Source organism: Mytilus trossulus, unplaced genomic scaffold, assembly GCF_036588685.1.
Source record: "Mytilus trossulus isolate FHL-02 unplaced genomic scaffold, PNRI_Mtr1.1.1.hap1 h1tg000247l__unscaffolded, whole genome shotgun sequence".
Taxonomy (NCBI): domain Eukaryota; kingdom Metazoa; phylum Mollusca; class Bivalvia; order Mytilida; family Mytilidae; genus Mytilus; species Mytilus trossulus.
Window position 1 is genome coordinate 2,801,895 of NW_026963318.1, and position 23,207 is coordinate 2,825,101.

Genomic DNA, 23,207 nt, shown 5'->3' on the forward strand with positions numbered 1-23,207 from the left:
TTAAATCAAATCAAACAGTCGAGCTTCGTCGTGAATATTTGCCACTAGCAATTGTTTCTTATGTCCATAATAACGGAGTGCGATGGGATATCGAAAACCAACACCTGCTGCCAATAGCTCTCGATACATTTGTCCATCATTGGAGATAATAACAACATTGTTCGAATGAATCCCTGCCACATACAAATTACCATCATTATCTACATCAATACCAAGAGGATCTTTCAGAACGCTTTCATTTTGAAATGTCCATTGCCTTTCACCTTGCAGATTATAGCATGTAACAGTGTTATTTATTCTGTTTGTATGATAAATGTTGTCTTTAAATATCGCAGTGTAACCTTCCGTTGGCATTTCTTCTCGGATAATGTCGGTCAAAGACTCGTTGTCTAGATTTATCATTCGTAGACCTTTGTTGAAGGCGGAATAAATCAATTGATTGTCCTTTAATACCATGCCATAGTTATCCGAACTCAGTGAAATTGTTTTCTTAATTTTTCTCTTCTTCAAGTCTACAATGGAAAGACATTGCTTGCCTGATTCACCGGATGTTACAACCAATGTATTGTCATTGCTGATGTATACCAAATCAAACGCTCCACATGGTATCTTCATCTCAAATTCTTTTGATCCTTGATCGTTGAAAACTTTTAATTTTCCTTCACGGTTGTAAGTAAACACAAATCTACCATCCGGCAGCATGCAACAACCGTAAATCCAGTTGCCTTGTAGGTTTATTGTTTTGTTTATCTTCAAATTAATGTTGTTAAAAGATCGTGATTGAACGATCGGTACTATTATCTGGGCTTCTTTAGCTTTGTTTCTGCTTAGAACAATATCGGCAGGTTGTTCTTCAATGTGGACTTCTCCAAAACTTTTGATATCAGACATAATTTTCTGAAAAGCTCCATTTATTACGTATTCTAGAAAATGCTGGTTTAAATCATCACCTTCAAATAATGAGTACAGGAATTTATCTTTGCTAGAGACGTCTTCTTCGATTTGCTTCACTGAAAGAAACATTTGAAGGTTTGTTGCATGTTGTTTGATGTTCGTTATGTTTCTCTGACAATCTGCTACTTCTTTTTCTTTCTTTTCTAATGCTGACAATAACTGATTAATTTTCAAGTTTTCTTTTTCCTCGACCGCATATAACTGTTTCATTAAATCTTCTTGTAGCTTGTCGAGATGATTGCTAATCTCCATTCTAGTCTTATTAATTTCTTTCTCAATCTCCTTTCTTTTGGTCTTCAAAGTCGAAGCATTGTCCTGTTGATGCTTGCGAATAGTCTGTAAATTTTCTGCCACTTCAACTAATGTTTTCTCAATCTCAGACAGGGCATTAGGCGTTTCATAGTTCTTTATAACGTCATCCAAATCTACAATATCCCGACATTCCTTATGTGCATCTACTATACATTTGCTGCAGCAAGGACGTTCATGTTTCTGGCAAAACATTTCAAACTTTTTATTGTGTTTGCTACAGTATTGACTGATTTTCAGAACATCTGTCGGTAATTTTTGGTAATCCGTAAATGGTATCGCACTATGGTTCCTCGAAGCCTTTGACAATCTATGATGTTCATGACATTCTTTACATAGTCCTTCATCACATTCCGTACACCAGACTATGCATGGATTGGTGATGAGTCGGAGGTCACAAACACCACAGCTGTGGAAGGATGACGCCATAAAGCACAATACTACAAAACAATAAATAAGTTATGATGATAAAAATGCTAGGTAGTTGTAATGATAGTTAATAATAACACAAGCAGCATCAACTAGCCTCACCACCAAACATGAACTTCACATAATAAAAATATAGTTGAAGGAATCTGTAAAATAAGATACATTTCCATTACAGTAACAAGTATTGTTTCAGGCCCCAAGTATAAGAAACTATTTTACTCATTTGACCAGAACATAGTTTTCTAAACGACAGGATCCCGATGCTCCACTCTGTATTATATACAAGAAATGAACGTTTGATCAATGAGTTTGAGTATCATTTTAGCTGTTTTAATTCCAACTAGTATTTTTTTTTTATAAAAATCAAAAATAACTACAGTTAATAAAACGTAAATTTTGAATGCTAATGACTAAAATAAAATACCAATTGACAATCTATGTCAAGAAATGTGTACATAAATCTAGTCTTGAAAATAATATTAATTGTTTACACATTCTGTCTATTCTTTTTATTTCTTATTTTCGAGATAACAGACTTTAGAGCTAGAAATGTCATATCTTTAATCAAACTTTACTGGGAGCAAACTTGTGATTAATCATATTCTCATTTTTAAAGATACTTTATAAAGTTAAATAACAAAAATACCGAATTCAAAGGAAAATCAAAAACGGAAAGTTCCTTTTCAAATGGTAAAACCAAAAGCTAATACACATCAAACGAATGGGAAATAACTATCATCTTCCAGATTTTGTACATGCATTCCCTTATGTATAAAATGGTTGATTAAACCTGGTTTTATAGCTACCTAAAACCTTCACTTGTATGGCAGTTGTAAGTTGTTGATAATGTTTGTCGGTCTACACTTTCATGGGTTTGATTTGTCTTTCTTAAAATTATTCTATTGGAAGATTACCAAAATACAATCAGTAGATAGAAGGTAGTACTTAGAAGAATAGTAATAGCCACTACAGAAACTTGATAATAACCGGTATTTTGATCTTAAATGTTTGTTATCATGTTGATGCATACTGTTTCTGTTTATTTTTATTTTCTAATAACTTAACGAAAGGCAAAACATAGATGATTTTTTTAATCAATGGTGGCTTTTGTAGATATTGAATTGCTTGCTTAATTCAGGTATGTATAACATATGCTTAACTATTAAAAGTTCAGGAATATACCAACATCTGTCAACATCTTTACCTAAGGACAAAAACACTTATAAATAGTCAGTTGACGTTTGTATCTATTCTCAATTTCTTGCCACGATCAATGTTGATCATTTTTTCTTAACAGTTATTATATAATTTGAAAGATATTTGAGCATTATGTTCATAATAGACAGGTGATTAAAGCAACACATGCATTATACATTGATATTTTCATTAATAATCTTTCTCTCTGTTTACAATAATTATGTTTGAAGAATGGAAAAAGGAATAACGGTTTTTGTCAAAGCAAAAAATTCATGCAATTAAAATGTTATGGTTAATTCCCAAACGTAAATTCAGCAGTGACAACCAATTGGTAATCAATGTCTCACTCGTAAACTCGCTCAAAGACATGGGAAGATATTATTTATTCTTGATAAAAAGGAACGTTGTTATATAAAGGTACAAAGGAGCAGTTGGAAAGTGAGATGAATAAGGTTCCTTTTAACATAGTATTTGATATTGACGACCAAACAAACCAACAATCGTCGTATGGCAATAACTTTTACCAAAGGATTAAAATTCTGAACTAGTGTTTCGTTTCGCTGGCAGTGATAGAAATAAGAAGATTTGTTATCAGTACATCGACGACTCTCTCATTCAATTCAAATAAAAGCAACAGTAGTATACCGATGTTCGAAATTCATAAGTCGATAGAGAAAAAACACATCCGAGTTACAAACTAAAACCGAGGGAAACGCATCAAATATAAGAGAACTACGACACAACAGGAACACAACATTAAAATGTAACACACACAGAAACGAACTATAATATAACAATGGCCATTCCCCGGACTTGGTACAGGGCATTTGAAAAACAAAATGGTGGGTTGAACCTGGTTTTGTGGCATGCCAAACTCTCCGCTTTAATGGTAATGTCAATTGTAACATTAAAATGACAACATTACATGACAGGACTACAATACAAATAAATGGGAGAAAATGTAGGACAGAGAATCAAACGATTAATAGCCAACAACACGTACCTGGTTAAAAATTTAAAACGCCAGACGCGCGCCACGTCCACACAAGACTAACCGGCGACGCCCAGATGAAAAAAAGTTTGTAAGGAAAACTAACAAAATTAGCAAAAGTAAACCATAATGATTATACATGTAGATCAAAGTACGGTCTTCAACACAGAGCCTTGGTTTACACCGAACATTCAGTTATAACGGGTCCCAAAAATGACATATATAAAAACCATTCAAACGGGAAAACCAACGATTGATTCTATTAAAAAAAAAACAGAAACCAAAAACACATATGAACCACACCAACAAACGAATACTATTGAACCTCCTGATGCATGGATTTGTCTCAATAACTATACAATCATACAGTATATGTATAAGTATGAAGGAAGTCAATACACTTTAACATACCATGTTACATAAGAAGAAATAAATGCTGGATCTAGAATTGATTACGTACTAAATGTATCCATGCATAATTTGTCATTATATAAGCTTAAGGCAAAAGGTAAAATCACAAAATACTGAACTCCGAGGGAAATTCAAAACGGAAAGTCCCTAATCAAAAGACAAAATTAAAGTTCAAACACTTCAAACGAATGGACAACAACTGTGATATTTCTGACTTGGTAGAGACATTTTCTTATGTAGAAAATTGTGGATTGAACCTGGTTAATAGCGATAAACCTCCACTTGTATGACAGTTGCAACATACTTTATGGTTGTATGCCGGTTATCATATAGAATTCCACATAATAAAATCACATCATGTAGAAAATCATCGAATGAGTTCTTCTCATGATTTTGAATTTTTAATGCAAATGCAAATTCAAATTTGTGGATAATAATATATCCTTCCATTGATAACACATGCAATAATTGTATCTTCCATTACAGTTTTGAACATTAAAACTAATCCTTAAATAAACGACACTGCTTATTTCAATAGGTTTGGTACAAGTTGGCTGTCACAGTGAAACCCAGTTTATCAAACAAAAGCAGAAAATTGTTTTTGTTAGAAAATACTGTCAAATATCCAAATATATTATCCACGATGATCTGTGTCCGCAATGTATACTAAATTTTGAAAACTCATCATGTCTGAATGAAATAACCATTTGTATTTCCGGAAAACGGCTTTATTATATAGCTTATGAAAATTAAACCCCATCGCTTTTAATTGATATTAATGACATTGTCAACGTTACTATGATAACCATATGTTAAGAATAATCAAAAATATCAGTCTATTAATTGTGTACCCCAGACAAAATACTCATCAATGACACGCTTGAATCACAAAGTTCAAAGGCCAAAAAGTTGAAACGCATGGGGATACAAACTTTGAATGTTTATGCCAAAATCAGGAAGAACAAGTTAATTATTCAAACATCAGTAGCATCAACTCAGAGGTTAAAAGGAAAATCCTCAAAAATATCAGGCTTATAATTTTGAAAGTCAGACGCACGTTTAATCTAGACAAGAACTCATCAGTCATAGTCGTAATAACACAGTAAAAATACTTAATAAAGTATGATGCTTGGTGACAGTTAATGTAATCAGTTCCTGGGGGTAGCGAATCCTTAGTTCGACGAACAATTCAACCGTTGTCACTGATATTTTCTTTACCATATTTTCAAGGATTTACAAGGATTGAATACACTGATCATTTATATCGCTTAAACAAAATATATTCTTTGCATTTCTTCTTTGTAAATTTTGTAAACATGTTAAATAGTTTTGCTTACCTCTCATTCAATAAGCATTACATTCTTTTTTCTTCTTTGAGCACAAGCAGAGTAATAATAAACCTGCATGACTTGTATAATTTAAATAGCATGTCATTGCACAGGTGTTCGCATATCGTCTACATGGACGATATATTTAAAGATATGTAAACGATATCCCACAAGAAAGAGACACTATCAAATGACTTTGCTTAACATTGATAGTAAAGTACGAACGGGATTCATGAAGTCTGGATATAGAATACGACAAATTGAAAATATGTAAAGATTTGGAAAGCTTCTTTTTATAACATTCTAATTGAATGATACATATATTTATTATATATTTAGACTAAACAACATATGATTTTTACCGTATGATAATAGCATTAAATTAAAGTATTTTCCATATTTTTCGAATTGGTGCTTAGCGGGCTGATATGAAAAGTTTATCACATGCTTCGATTGTTATCACATGCCTTTCCGTAACGTTATCACATGGCATTCCGGTGATACTCGGCAAATTCCGGAAAATACACCTCAATGCTATGTTTTCAGTGCAAAACATAACAAAGTATTGTACAAAATAATTATTTGAATACTGGAAAGTATATTGTGTAAAATGATAAAATTAAATAAAAAAAATAAAAAAAACAGTTATTAAATGAGGGACGAAGGAGTAAATAAATGCATTTTTTAAGTTTTTCTGAAAAATAATTTAGAAAGTTACTTTAAAAATGTTGACTTTTCCAAACATGTTCATAACGTATATTGTTGAATTTTATTTGTGTCGATTTGTCCATTATGATATGAAAATTAAGAAATAATTCATGGGGGCTTGAATATATCGTGATTTTACCACGGGTTGGCCCTTTTTGACAAATATTTTACCATGAGCGATGGCGAGGGGTAAAATATCGACATAAAGGGACAACCCGTGGTAAAATCTAGATATATTCAAGCCCCCATGAATTATTTCGATTCTAATAGGACATGTACGGCAATTATTTTGGATCGAAGCGCTCTAGGTGGTCAGGAGGACAAAATTTGCCGTTCCCGTAAATAAACGCACTATTAAATTGGCGTAAAATAACAGAGTAAACTGAATTAGTGACATGCTTAAACTATTTTCGATAACGTATTTAGGTAGTTTTTAATGAATTGAAATGATAATGTACTTAAATGTGTTATATTTAATGTGTGACACATTCCCCATTTCCATTCTCAATTGTATATGTATAAAAATAATTGGCTTACACCAAATGTTTACGTTTTCTTGATGTGATGGGAGAACAATCGGCACAGCTCTGACAATATATTCATATTTTACCACGTGTGTGTACTCAAAGTGTTTGACGGACGTCATGTTAGAATGGTTTTTTTTCTCCGTTGAGGCATATGAAAGAAAGATTTCATTTTGAATGTATCAAATTTTGGGTCCGACGTCAGTGAACTTTTTACTCTTTCAAATTCTTTTTCGGGAACCACGTAAAAGGATCAATATATGAATCTGTTATTTTTCTCTACTGTTGAAGCATATGATAAAAAGATCATAACATGTCATTTTTGATATCGCATGTATTATCAGCTCTCGGTCAATATCAGCCCTCGAGCCATGCGGCTATTGGGCTGATATTGAACCAAGGGCTGATAATACATGCGATATGAAAAATGCCATGTAATAATCTGATAAAATCAGTCGGAAGTTGAAAGTCGTCTAGTGTTGATAAATTCACAGTTTAATCTACTGTCTAAATAATGTTAAATATCATATGGAAAGAAGTTTAGGAATCATTGTTTTTTTATCTCTTTTATCTATTTTATAAATTGCCATTAAAATTTTCAGTGTTGAGCTTTTATCAATGGCTTTCTCTGCATTTAATTTCAGATTAAAAAAAAATGATTTTTAACACGTGCAATATTTGTAAGGAATTCACTGTGTCCTTTTATTAATTGCATAATACTATCGGTTATTCTACCTAAAACTACATTAAACGTATTTTATTTTTAAATCAAAACGACAATCAAAACACGATTTGAGTCATTTGCGTCAAATTCAGTAATATGATTCATCCATATAAATCTGTGTACTAATATAACAATGTTGTTCATGATATCAAATTCTAGTGCAGGAAAGTTCGTATATGTTTGGCAGTCGCTAAGCTCGGATGAATGACTAAGAACGTCCCATTGTGATATAACCACATAACGAATTTTAAATTATATTGATGTAATCTTTAATATAGACCAAACAAAGCGTTTTTTTTAACAGAGAATATAAATGAATATTGATTGTCAACACTAGACGACTTTCAACATCTGACTGATTTATGTATTTATAATTCGATTAGAGTTTTATAAAAAGAAGCTTTCTACAACTTTACAATTTTTATTTTGTCGTATTCTATATCCATACTTCATGAATCCCGTTCGTACTTTACCTACAATTTTTAGCAAAGTCATTTAATAGTGTCTCTTTCTTGTGGGATATTGTTTACATATCTTTAAATACATCGTCCAAGGAAACGATATACGAACACCTGTGCAATGACATACTGTTCAAATTATACAAAGTCAAGCAGGTTTATTTTAACACTGCTTGTACTCAAAGGAGAACAAATTATTCAATGCCTATTGAGTGAAAGGTAGGCAAAACTGTTTAACATGTATTCAATATTTATATAGAAGAAATGCAAAGAATATTTTTTTGTTTTAACGAAATAAAGACAATATCAGAGACAACGGTTGAATTCGTCAAACTAAGGATTCTTTCCCCCCAGGAAGAGATTACATTAACTGTCGTCAAGCATCATACTTTATTTTCCCTTTTTACTGTGTTATTACCATTATTACTGATGAGTTCTGGTGTAGAATAAACGTGCGTCTGACTTTCATACAAATTATAAGCCTGATAATTTTGATTATCTTTTAACGTCTGATGCCACTGATGATGGAGGTATTCCTCTCAGATTGTATAACAAGCCCGGTAATACGCATTTTTTGGTTAAACTTACCTATCATTGATATGATCATATCTATATAAAAAAAAACAGTTTAAAATCTTAGAAGTTGATAAAAAATAGAAGACTTTTCCACTCGTAGAAATATACGGAATAATTAAGAAATAATTCCTTCATGTCATGCTCTATGCTCATTTGTTATCAATGATTCTGATATATTATTATAAACAACATAGAATTTCCAATTGCATATAAAAATTCAAAATCATGAGAAGAACACATTCGATGCTTTTCCACATGATGCGATTTTATTTTGTGGGATTGAATATATTATATATTATATCCGGCATACATGTACTACGTACATGGTTCTAAATGAGTTATTTTGTGGTGGTCATTTCTCTATTGGGTTTCTTTACTACAAATATAGACCAGTTAAGAATCTTTCACTTGTTTGTATAAGATTTCGGCTATATGTCTTAATTGTTTCTTAGAAGGTATATAATGGTTTTAGTAATGCCAAAACATGGAATGTTGCATTGGGCTATATGAGCTAGAAAGCGCACTTCTGTGTAGTTTTAGTTCTTTTGTTCAAATTGTCGTAAATAAGTCATTTGTTTGAACATTATGAAAATATTATCAATTAATGAACTTTGTAAGCATGCTTTACAGACCCGTCACTTCTCCATAAGTCGACTGATCAAAATTCTAATGCATATGAACCACTTGCATAATATGGTATACTTATCTACTCAGTGCTATTAAGTTCTGGTGACAAATGAGTGTTTACGAAAAAAAAAGACTGATGGACAACGGCTCAATGCCATTATACTTTACTTTAATAATTTGTAGTGTAGTGTTGGTTAATCTAATGAATTTTTTAATGACTCTAAATTTTCTAGATATATATTATGACAACGATTGTAAACTTGAAGAAATGTTAACTATTCTTTTAGTATTTGAAATCAAAAATGTAAAGTGCTATTATAACTATAAAATATTATCACTCTTTTCAATGTCTATCTATCGTCAATACTGAATAAACTAGTATATATATATATATATATATATGTAAGACTTAGTTTGAGGCTGGTACTTAAGTAACCTGCATTCTTGAAGTCGACGTCCATATCTTACGTCATAATCAATTGAGATTCCAAATATACAAACAATTAATATTACCCTCTAGAGAGCTTCTTTTTTGTTTTTCTCAAATCAATGTCCCATTTATTAGTACTGACGTATTTTTTGAAGATTAGCTGCAAGAAATCACGTTTTTATAATTGAAGATTGAATCATATACTCAAAATACTGTGCAAGATAATATTTAAATTTTTGCAAATAAATCTATAATACTTTTAAACAATTGACTAAACCTCTAATTTCGTCTATTTTTTAAGCTGTATATTGATGTCTTTAAATGATTTTTCACATTGGGTTGTTGGCTGATGATGTATATATCCACGTGGCATTATTAATATAAATATGAAAGGAATATGACAACGTAAATCGAGAAGATAAGATGAACTTCTGTCACCAAATTAGTAATATGCATACCCAAGTCGGGCTACAAAGCCAGTAGTGTTAACATTACAGTGTACACCATAACCAAAAGAAAAAGAGAACACATGAATATACAAATAACAATAAGAAAAGCTACGAATGGTAAAACATCATAACTGTCGAAGAGAGGATGTTGGTCTTTTGGTATTTAAAACTGTTTATTTATATGAAAATATGCTCAAAGTGTGTTGCAACTTCAAATACGTGAGAGGTTTAGCGCTATTAACCAGGTTCAATCTACCATTTTCTACATAGAAAAATGCCTTTACTAAGTCAGAAATATGACAGTTGTTATCCATTCGAAGTGTTTAACCTTTTAATTTTGCCGTTTGCTTAGGGACTTTCCGTTTTGAATTTTTTCGGAGTTCAGTATTTTTCTGATTTTAGCTTTTGCCTATTACTAATATTATGAAAAAAATATTCATGGATACATTTAGTACGTAATCAATTATAGATCCTTTTTTTAATAAAATAAATTCTTTATTGCACATTTCTCTACTGTTTACAACTTACTCGACTCACAGCATTCAGTCGGGTTTCCCTATAAATTAGTTACTGTTTAACCAGGGAGATTATACAGTAAAAATATTAACTATTGATTATGATTAGTTATACAATAATAATATATAAAGACATTGATTTTGACAATTTGTCTTTTACAGTTTCCTCATATAACGTGATTACGGAACTTGTACTATCTATTGTCCGCTATTGATTTTATAGATCCAGCTGTTATTTCTTCTTACATGTATATAACATGGTATGTTAAGGTGTATTGACTTACTTCATACTTATACATATACTGTATGATTATATATATAATTATTGAGACAAATCCAAGCATCAGGATCTTCAATAGAAGCCGTTTGTTGGTTTGGTTCATAAGTGTTTCTCTCTTCCCGTTTTTTTATATAGAGTAAACCGTTGGTTTTCACTTTTGAATGGTGAACATATATCATTTTTTGGACCCGTTATAGCTTGCTGTTCGGTGTAAACCAAGGCTCCGTGTTGAAGACCTACTTTATTGTTTACTTTTACAGAGTGTAACTTGAATGAGAGTGCTGTCTCATGTGTACTTAAAATAGATATTCTTATTTCTATCACTGTCAGCGAAACGAAATATTAGTTCCCAATTTTAATCCTTAGGTAAAGGTTATTGCCACACGACGATTGTTAGTTTTTTTGGGTCGTTAATATCAAATACTAGTGAAAAAATAAGTGAAGGTGTTAGCTAGCAATAAAACCTGGTTAAATCAACCATAAGGAAATGCATGTACAAAAGCGGGAATATGACAGTTGTTTCCCATTTGTTTGATGCATATGATATTTTGATTGTGCCTTTTGATAAGGTACTTTCCGTTTTTGATTTTACTTTGAATTAGGTATTTTTGTTATTCTACGTTTGTAGGATCTTTAAAAAAAATAAGAATATAATTAATCATAAGTTTGCTCCCAGTTAGGTTTGATTAAAGATGTGACAATTCTAACTCTTAAGTCTGTTATCGCGAAAATGAGAAATAAAAAGAAAAGACAGAAGGTGTTAACAATTAATATAATTTTCAAGACTCGATTTACATACACCTTGCTTGACATAGACTGTCTATTGGTTCTTTATTTGAGTTAAAACATTTCAAATTTTTACTTTTTATTAAAACTGTCCTAATTTGTTTGATTTTTATCAAAAATAAATAATAACTAGTTAGAACTGAAAAGGCTAAACTGATAGACTAACTCATTGAGATCAATAGTTCATTTATTGTATATAATACGGAGTGATACATCGGGATCCTGTTATTCAGAGAACTAGGTTCTTGTCAAATGAGTAAAACAGTTTTTGAAACAATACTTGTTACAGTAATGGAAATGTATATTATTTTACAGATTCCTATAACTATATTTTTTTATGTGGAGTTCATGTTTGATTGAGAGGTTAGTTGATGCTGCTTGTTTAATTTTTAACTACTTTTATTAAAACTGCCTAGTTTTATAATCATACCTTTTTTTTAAATTATTTTGTAGTTTTGTGTTTTATGGCGTCATCCTTCCAAAGCTGTGGTGTTTGTGACCTCCGACTCATCACCAATCCATGCATAGTCTGGTGTACGGAATGTGATGAAGGACTGTGTAAAGAATGTCATGAACACCATAGATTGTCTAAGGCGTCGAGGAACCATAGTGTGATACCATTTACCGATTACCAAAAATTACCGATAGATGTTCTGAAGATCAATCAATACTGTAGCAAACACAGTAAAAAGTTTGAAATGTTTTGCCAGAAACATGAACAACCTTGCTGTAGCAAATGTATTGTAGATTCACATAAAGAATGTCGGGATATCGTCGATTTAGATGACGTCATTAAGAATTACGAAACACCCAATGCCCTGTCTGAGATTGAGAAAACATTAGTTGAAGTGGCAGAAAATCTTCAAAAAATTCGCCAACATCAACAGGACAATATGTCGACGTTGAAAGAAAAAAGAAAGAAAATTGAGAAAGAAATTAAAAAGACTAGAATGGAGATTACAAATTATCTCGACAAACTTGAAAAAGATTTTATTAAACAACTCTATGGGCTCGAAGAAAAAGAAAACTCGAAAATTGGTCAGTTATTGTCATCATTAGAAAAGAAAGAAAAAGAAGTTGAAGAATGCCAGAAAAATATTACCAACATCAAGCAACATGCCACAAATCTTCAGATGTTCCTTTCCGTGAAGCAAATCGAAGAAGACGTCTCTAGCAAAGATAAATTCCTGCACTCATTAGTTGAAGGTAATGAGTTGAACGAGCATTTTCTGGAATTTGAAATAAACGGAGTTTTTCAGAAAATCATGTTTGATATCAAAAGTTTTGGGGAAGTCCATATTGAAAAACAACCTGCCGATATTGTTCTAAGCAGAAAGAAGACTAAAGAAGCTCAGATAATAGTACCGATTGTTCAATCAAGATCTATTGAAACCATTAAAATCAAGAAATACAAGCAAATAAACTTGCAAGGCAAATGGATTTACGGATGTTGTATGCTGCCAGATGGTAGATTGGTGTTTACTTACAACCGTGAAGGGAAAGTGAGAGCATTCAACGATCAAGGATCAATAGAATTTGAAATGAAGATACCATGTGGAGCGTTTGATATAGTATACATCAGTAATGACAATACATTGGTTGTTACATCCGGTGAATCAGGAAAGCAATGTCTTACCATTATAGATATAGAGAGGAAAAATATAAAAAAGACAATTTCACTGAGCTCGGATAACTATGGCATAGTATTGAAAGAAAAGAACCTGATTTATTCCGCCTTCAACAAAGGTTTACGAATGCTAAATTTGAATGAAGAGACTATGAGCGACATAGTCCAAGAAGAAATGGCCAGTGAAGGTTACATTGCCATATATAAAGACAACATTTATCATACACACAGACTAAATCACACTGTGACATGTTATAATTTACAAGGTGATATACAATGGATATTCAAAAATGAAGACGTTCTGAATAATCCTCTTGGTATTGATGTAGATAGTGATGGTAATGTGTACGTGGCGGGGATTCATTCGAACAATGTGGTTGTTATCTCCAATGATGGACAAATGTATCGAGAGCTTTTGGAATCATGTGATGGTTTCCGATATCCCATTGCACTTCGTTATTATAGACATAAGAAACAATTGCTAGTGGCAAATATTCACGACGAGGCTCGACTGTTTGATTTGATTTAAAATATTTACATTGAAAACTTCTCTCTTTTTGGTTCATCATGCGATATGTTTATAAACAAAAGTATTGAAGGCCATATCGCATTTCATCCGGTTTTTTTTCAAGCATAATGTGAAGCATTATAATTATGTTAATGTGCAAATAGACTATAGAACCTTTCAAATGTGAAAAAGATGATTTTTTTTGGTGAGAAATTAGAGTATGACTGAACTTAAGATAATTGAATTGTATTCAACGTAGGTGTTAACTATATAAAGATTTTGGATTATTATGAGAATCATTGGATATACTGTATTGACATGTTAAAAGTTTTAAAAGGTCCCCTACCAAAATCATATGTTAAAAACCTTAAGGTAATAGAATGGTTCAAAAAGACAACAACCTGACCATAGCAGACAACAGCCGAAGGCCACCAATTGGTCTTGAATGCAGCGAGAAACTCCCGCACCCAGTTGCGTCCCTCAGCTGGCCCTTAAACAAATTTTTATACTAGTTTAATGATTATGAACGTTATACTAAACTCCGAATTATACGCAAGAAACTAAAATTAAAAATCATACAAGACTAACAAAGGCCAGAGGCGTCTGACTTGGGACAGGCGCAAAATAGGGCGAGGTCAAACACGATTTTTGAAATCTCAACATTTCCCCTTTACCTCCAGCCAATGTAAAATAATCCAAGCGCACAACAATACGCACAGTAAAATATATATTAAGAGAAGTTCGAGTCCGATGTCGGAATAGGTAATAAAAGAAAATAAACAAAAATAATACATAAATTACAAAGGACTACTTGCATTACTGAAATGCCAGCTACAGACTGCAATTAAACTGATATCTCCTGTCATGTGCCAATGAGGCCTCTGTCTTTGGAATTTTGGGATAATACATAAGCTGACAAATATGTAGTAGTGTTCCCCTGACTTTGCAATGTGTACGATAGCTACGCTTTCAACTGAAAAAATGTAAAAAAAAATCCAAATTCTTATTCCTTTATACAGAAACAAACACAATGCAACTTTATGCAACTGTTGCCTTAGATGTCTGGAGGGTGCCTCCAGACATCTAAGGCAACAGTGCACCGACAGTATTTATGATTAACATTGTTCCCATTGGAAACCACTTAAAAACAGCATGTTCTTACAGAATATTCTTACCTACTTAAACCAAATGGATTTGACGAAACGATTCAATTTTAATGCATGTATTTTTAATAGACATTTTACAATTACTAATAAAGATATTCACTCAAAATGTGTTAAATGAAGAAGAAAAACGTCAATATTTTCGAGATCGATGAATATATTTCAATTTTAGGAGCTTGCAATATCTATCAAGCAGGTGGGCCCGGTGCAAACCATAGTAGGACAAATAATTTCATCATAGATACCAGGACTAAATTTAGTATATACGCCAGACGAGCGTGTTGTCTACAAAAGACTCATCAGTGGCGCTCGAATAAAAAAAAGTTATAAAGCCCAAATAAAAATTGAAAAGCAATGAGGACCAAATTCCTAAAAGTTTTGCCAAATACAGCTAAGGCATTCTATGCCTGAGGTAGAAAAGCCTTAGTTTTTCAAAAAAAATTGGTAAACAGTTAATTTATAAATACAACCATATCAATGACAATACATGTCAGCACAAAAAGTGCTGACTTATGGAACGCCGGAACTGTCTTATAGTGTAAATATTTAATGTGTTATGTCGCTTTGCCTTTACGTCCTGTCATTTCGTCTTTATGTTATGTGCAGATGCCTTTATGTCCTGACACGGCATCTCTGTGTTATGTCAAATTAGTAATTTGTTTGGTCAAACAAATGTATGATATGTCATTGCTAAACTTTGTTGTGTAAAATATGCATTACATTATGCTGTAACTACTATATATTCTGTGAATACTTCGGAACTTTATGATCAACCACCTTTACATTCTCTCATATTTTATCTATGTTGTGTCTATTCTTCTTTTACGTAGGTCAGTTAATAATTGCGTCCTGTCTCAAGTGTTATTGTTATGTCAAATGTTCTAAACGTTTTGTCGTGATACACCTTTGTTCTATGTAAATCTCATGATATTATAGTCTTTTGGCGTTATGTTGTGTTTATTCAGATGTATCTCTAGTGAAAAACATAATACATCATGGTATAATTCATATGCGTTTTGCCGTAGAGTAAGGACTCTCTGTGAGCATTCATTGCGTCATGTGCAAATGCCTTTTACATTATGTGCAAACAACTAATACGTTTTGTGCAAACCTCGTTTACGTTATGTGCAAAAATTGTTTACCTTATGTGCAAACACCATGTAAGTAATGTGCAAATACCTATCACATTATGTCCAAAAATCTATTACGTTATATGCAAACACCTATTACGTTATGTGCAAATACCGCTTACATTATGTGCAAACACCATGTAAGTTATGTGCAAATGCCTATTACATTATGTCCAAACATCTATTACGTTATGTGCAAACACCTATTACTTTATGTCCAAACACCTATTACGTTTTGTGCAAACACCTATTACGTTATGTGCAAATACCGCTTACATTATGTGCAAACACCATGTGAGTTATGTGCAAATGTCTATTACATTATGTCCAAACATCTATTGCGTTATGTGCAAACACCTATTATGTTATGTGGAAACACCTATTACGTTATGTGCAAATACCGCTTACATTATGTGCAAACACCATGTGAGTTATGTACAAATGCCTATTACATTATGTCCAAACATCTATTACGTTATGTGCAAACACCTATTACTTTATGTCCAGACGCCTATTACGTTATGTGCAAACACCTATTACGTTATGTGCAAATACCGCTTACATTATGTGCAAACACCATGTGAGTTATGTGCAAATGCCTATTACATTATTTCCAAACAGCTATTACGTAATGTGCAAACACCTATTACGTTATGTGCAAATACCGCTTAAATTATGTGCAAACACCATGTAAGTTTTGTGCAAATGCTAATTACATTATGTGCAAATGCCTATTACATTATGTCCAAACATCTATTACGTTATGTGCAAACACCTATTACTTTATGTTCAAACACCAATTACGTTATGTGCAAACACCTATTACGTTCTGGTAAACGCTTTTTTGACATAGATTGAAATAAAACGCATCAATGATATGCATTTTGAAAATGAAGAAAATTAAATGTTGGACCTTTTTAACAAACTGTGGATTTTCATAATTATATTGAATGGTGTAAAAAGGCTATATACATACTATGTATTTAGTTTTATGGGAAATTATTTTGCTCCACATTAAAAGTGTGCGTTATGCAAACCCCATTAAAAGTTGTGCGTTATGAAATAATTATATTGAATGGTGTAAAAAGGCTATATACATACTATGTATTTAGTTTAATGGGAAATTATTTTGCTCCATATTAAAAGTGTGCGTTATGGTTGCATAACGCACACTTCAGGTGACCCGCCCCTCTTATCTGACAATGTTTTTAAAAACTCACAGGGATGTTGGAAAAATTTGATCCAATTTTCAATCAGACAGGTAGACGGGTGTAACAAAAAGCTGCATTTTCTAAAAAAAAACCTGTTTTTTTCATATTAAAAACTGCCTTATCCTGTAATCCACAAAAATGACGCATACATATATTACTCTGAAAGAAAGGGTTATCAGCCTTGTTTAACCTTCACTGGCCATACTCAAAATTAAATTCCGTAACTTGAAACTCCAAATAGTGACTTTCATTTATCCGTATTTCGTCTGGTAACTTTTCGAATCGTGTCATCAAGAACGATACAAAAAAATACATAATTTAGTAAATTGTTATTGTTTTCTTCTATTATTTTTTTTATAAGTGATGCACATATCGTTTCTTTTGTTGTCTTTAAGAATAAATAGATAATTTCGTGGCTAAAATGGTCATCATAACCTAATTTTTCCTTTGAATTTCAGAAAATACTAACTATCTTTTAAAAAGGATGTGGTGTGAATGCCAATTAGACAATTCTCCACGAAATACCAAAATGACATGGAAATAAATAACAATAGATCCCCTTATGGCCTCGCTTTTCGTCTGTTTCTAAAGCTCGTACAAAAAAAAATCACGTTTACCGACAAAGTACATTTATAATCAATACATTATTCCACAGTTGTTGATATGGATTTATCTATTTGTTCAATATTTCAACGAATATCGTCGTATAAATTAGAAACATAAACTTATTTTCCGAACGGAGAGTCTTAAATTCATTGAATATTACGGGATATACGGTATAAACGGTAAGCTTCGATGCGTTTAGTTATAAGCGGGAATGGTTCGATCAATATAGCTAAATACACAATTAAGCCAAATGTTCATAAAATGATTTTGCTGCACATCATTATTCTGACAAATCTTATATAAAAAAATATAAAGTTTCATACAAATATATTCTATTGGATTTCAATGTTATCATTCTAAAATATTTTTTGACAGTTTCTGTAAAATATTGCCATTTTTGTCGAGCCTTCGACTTTAGTCGAAAAAGCGAGACATAGCGATCCTAGATTCCGTCGTCGTCGGTGTCGTCATCGTCGTCGGCGGCGGCGTCCCCAAAAAATTCACTTTGTGGTTAAAGCTTTTGAAATTGTAAAAACTTTCTTAAACTACATAAATGTATACTGGATTTCTTCCAAACTTAGACAGAAGCTTGTTTATGATCATAAGATACATGTACATGTATCCTGAATTAAAATTTGTAAAAATTAAATTAATTTTTTTCCGTATTTTACTTATAAATAAACTTAGATTTTCTGCCAGGAAATAATACATTTACACTGTGAAGCAACACATTCACTCTGTGGTTAATGTTTTTAAAATTTTAATAACTTTCTTATACTCTTTTGGATTTGTAACAAACTTGGACAGACGCTTGTTTGTGATCAAAAGCTAGTATCTGGAAAGAAATTTTGTTAAGACCTGTGTTTTACTTAAGAATGGACTTCCAGTTATCATTACAGTCTGAAGTTCTTCTGTAATTTTCCTGCTACTGATTATAAATTAAGAGAGTTCACTTGTCATGTTTAATATTATTGGAATTTTGGAACCCTGTTGTTCATCAGTTTAAAGCACCATGCATGCAACAATTGCCAGGTAACTCCCAGTTTTCAAGAATCTTAAAATGTGCAGTATGTCATTGATACGATTCGAGCTCTCAAAGTGAATCAAGATAATATAAGGACAATAAGACATTTGTAAAAAATATAAAACCCTTGTTATGTGTTGTTTCTAGTTAAGAACATCTTTATGTTAAATATATGAATCAAAGCACTGAAGTACTGAACATCGGATAACCGCAAGTTCTTGTGGACAGTCACAAGCACTTGTCCCAGAAAACCAAATCACATCTCTTTACCTGAAAGTGACGTTAAAGTACAGATAGATAGTTTTTTCTGCGCGTGGATGATAAATTCAACCTCATCGTAGAAGTCATAAAAATCAGTAAAGTCTGTTTTTTTTTTGTTATACATTATTTTAATATTTGTAAATTACAGTTACATGTATATATAATTTTCATCCATTTGTATATCATTCAATTGCACTATATTAGTTATAGTGCTGTGCAAGTGCATGGTGGACACTCTTCTGTAATATTTCGATTTTTGTAATAGATTGCATTTGAGTGGGCATTCATATTTTCCAGCAAAACATTCAATGTCCCACGAAAGAGGAAGCAAAGACAGATAACTCTGCATGTGATATCGCAAACGTTCTTGAGATATTCTTCCGCATGCGGTAACACACTTTTTCTGTACGTGTGTATAAATATTAAAGATTTGTTTACTTTATTTATGTTTCTCTTTATTTGTGTTAAAATAACTTCGTCCTCAGACAATATAATCTGAAAAGACGTATATATTATGTGTTGACCTTGTCAAAAGTCTATAATAAATAAATGTAATTTGGCGCCTCAAAAACTATATGTTATGATTATGTATGCAAGATATGGCGACCTATGAAATGGCCCGCTTGGTGCAGTTGGAAAAGAACATTACATAAATAAGGCCGTTAGTGCTCTCGTTTGAATTGTTTTGCATATTCTTTTCGGTGCCTTTTATTGTTGACTATGCGGTATGGGCTTTGTTGAAGGCCTAACGTTGACATAAAGTTGTTAATTTCTGCGTCATGTTGGTCTCTTGTGGAGATTTGTCTCATTGGCAATCAATCCACGTCTTCTTTTTTTTTTTGTATATCAACTTATTTTCCGTTCACATTTTCCGTAAAGAAATGAGGTTGCATTTTGTTTTTTACATGTAGCTTTTTTTTGCTTCGAATAACAGGGTGGACCTTTTAGTTTCAGTCGACATACACGCTATCTTGAAATAATTACTTTTCACATATAAATTATGTTTGGTTGCTTCATGATGTGGTTGAAATTCAGCAACAACTATTGGCTTACATTAGATAAATATTTACAGACTGTTCTCTTCTGAGGATATTAGGCCATCAAATGCCGGAAAATTAACTGTGTGTATTACATTTCAGATCAAATGTAATTAATTCATGGTCGTTTTATTATGCATATATTACACACTGAAATTGAAAATTGAAATATCAATCATTAATACGTCTTTACTTGCGTTGCTAATCTGCAATATGTAGCCGTTACGAGCGATGTTCGTGTCTATAAGCGTAACATACGTTATCGCTAAAAAAAAATTCATGGTTTAGACGCTACAAAAATACTTCTAGAATAAGTAAAGTTAATGTACCTGTCTGGTTAGGGGAGGGTTTGGATCCTGCTTACATGTTTAACCCCGCCACACTATGTATGTATGTGCCTGTCCCTAGTCCATGTAGTCAGGAGCTCGTAATTCAGTGGTTGTCGGTTGTTTGTGTGTTACATATTTGTGTTTCGTTCATTTTAAATAAAATACAGCTCTTAGTTTTCCAGTTTGAATTGTTTTACATTGTCATTGCGGGGCCTCTTATAGCTGACTATGCGGCATGGGCTTTACTCATTGTTGAAGGCCGTACGGTGACCTATAATTATTGATGTCTGTGTTATTTTGTTCTCTTGTGGAGAGTTAATTGTCTCATTGGCAAGCATACCACATCTTCTGCGGTACCCAAATAACGGCTTTAGTTGTTCTCGACAATTGTCGGTATGGTGGCCTTATACTTCAAATGGAATATGTATGCAGTCTTTGAAAGTACCAAACAAATAGTTTTCACAAGAATAACATGACAGGTACGTAACTGTCAAATAAGCACCTTTCAAAGAAGAAAAAAATTGATAAAGACTATTGATATTAGGAACGATTTAAAAGATATTGTCTCACGATCTATACTCCCGAGTTCTGCCCTGTTATTCGAAGCAAAAAAAAACTACATGTAAAAAACAAAATGCACCCTCATTTCTTTACGGAAAATGTGAACGGAAAATAAGTTGATAAAAAAAGGAGACGTAGTATGACTGCCAATGAGACTTCTCTCCACAAGAGACCAAAATGACACAGAAATTTACAATTTTAAGTCAACGAACGGCCTTCAACAATGAACAAAGCCCATACCATACCTTTCACGAAGTTTCGAAATATTATTTTTGAATAAAAATTATATATCCGTGTTTGAAACAAAGGTCGGTTTAGTAACATTTAAAACCAATTGCGTGACTTACATGTATACTGAACCGATAATATAAAGTGATAGTACATGAAATATTACAGAACTTTATATATTCGTATCGTTTCAAAGAAACATTGGGAGCATCATCCGAAACATTCTTCGTCCGTAAATTTTAAAGAAGACTCTTTAATGCTATAAGATAGAAACGCAAACAAAAAATGCTCATGCAATTACGCACCCAAGTTTTACTCGTTTAAATTTGCAAGTGTTGCACTTGATTTAAAATTTGTGAGTAAAAATAAAACATTCAATCTGTTCCGGGTTGAGGGCAACATTTATCAATATCATAGAATGATAAAAATAATCAGAAAAATCAGTAACATATAGATAGATCAAATCTTAGTTTAAAAAGTATCTCTCTATATATGTAGCACAATATATGCACCGACAATGGACTAAGTTGTGCGCTTGTTCTGTGTGTTTTTATGGCACTGCGTTTTTTGTTTCGTTGGCTATTCAAAACCACGCTAGGTTGCCGCGAACATTACCTTGAACAAGAACTATCTCTAAAAAAGATATCCGACCTATTTAAATTTGAGTATATGTTTAAAACTATCATTTCGATAACCTTCAGAAGAACAATGACTTAATGATGCAGGATCTCTTTAATTAAATCTCCATCTGAATGTAACTACAACAAATTCTATACTAAGTCTGGTTATACTAGGGCAATAATATATAAGAATATTGTGATGACACCTAAAAAAAATATTTGCGTTCAGTATTCTTAATCCTCGTATCTTTGTGCTTACATTCATCAAAACCCCGCGGAAATCTCACATGCATAGGTGCGTTCTAAAAGTCATGTACGTTCGTACAACAAAGTTTACATTAAAAAAATTATAATTATCACGAATAAACAGCTGTCATGGATGCAAAGAGCTATTGGAGAAACAATTATTTTAATAAAGATATAAATCTTTGTAAGATCTAGTTCAAATATTTATAGTTTTTCACTTGCTTTCCATCACGATATAAATAACGAGACGTGTTTTCAAACACAACCAAATCATCCACCATGAGATCATTTTGTCCAATCACAATAATGATTTTCGAGCATGCGTATTTTGTTGCCATAGTTAAGCGTCCTTAAGTTCAAAGGGCACAAACAGAAACTATACCGACTACGTCGGAAAAAGAATACAGCGAAGTAGTTCAGAGCTTTTAAGAAAGCTAAAACTTATAGTTTTGAAAGTGTATATCACTGATGCGTTTTGTTTTAATCTATGTCAAAAAAAGCGTTTACCAGAACGTAATAGGTGTTTGCACATAACGTAATAGGTGTTTAGACATAACGTAATAGGTGTGTGCACCTAACGTAATAGATGTTTGGACATAATGTAATAGGCATTTGCACATAACTTTCATGGTGTTTGCAAATAATTTAAGCGGTATTTGCACATAACGTAATAGTATTTGCACATAATGATGAAGTTTTTATACATAACTTAATAGGTATTTGCTGATAATGTAATAGGTGTTTGCACATAAGGTAAACGATGTTTGCACATAGGGTGAACAATAGATATAGGAAGATGTGGTGTGAGTGCCAATGAGAAAACTCTCCATCCAAATAACAATTTAAAAATTAAACCATTATAGGTTAAAGTACGGCCTTCAACACGGAGCCTTGGCTCACACCGAACAACAAGCTATAAAGGGCCCCAAAATTACTAGTGTAAAACCATTCAAACGGGAA

General features: G+C 32.3%; 2 protein-coding genes across 2 annotated transcripts; one reads left to right on the plus strand and one right to left on the minus strand.

The window, feature by feature from the left end:
- Positions 1-1,692, minus strand: LOC134701671 (uncharacterized). Its single transcript, XM_063562806.1, has one exon. It carries the CDS (start codon positions 1,690-1,692, stop codon positions 1-3), a length of 1,692 nt encoding a protein of 563 aa, XP_063418876.1.
- A 10,468-nt stretch (positions 1,693-12,160) lies between these two features.
- Positions 12,161-14,099, plus strand: LOC134701672 (uncharacterized). The gene has a single exon (XM_063562807.1). It carries the CDS (start codon positions 12,161-12,163, stop codon positions 13,850-13,852), a length of 1,692 nt encoding a protein of 563 aa, XP_063418877.1. The 3' UTR covers positions 13,853-14,099.
- Positions 14,100-23,207: the final 9,108 nt, after the last annotated feature.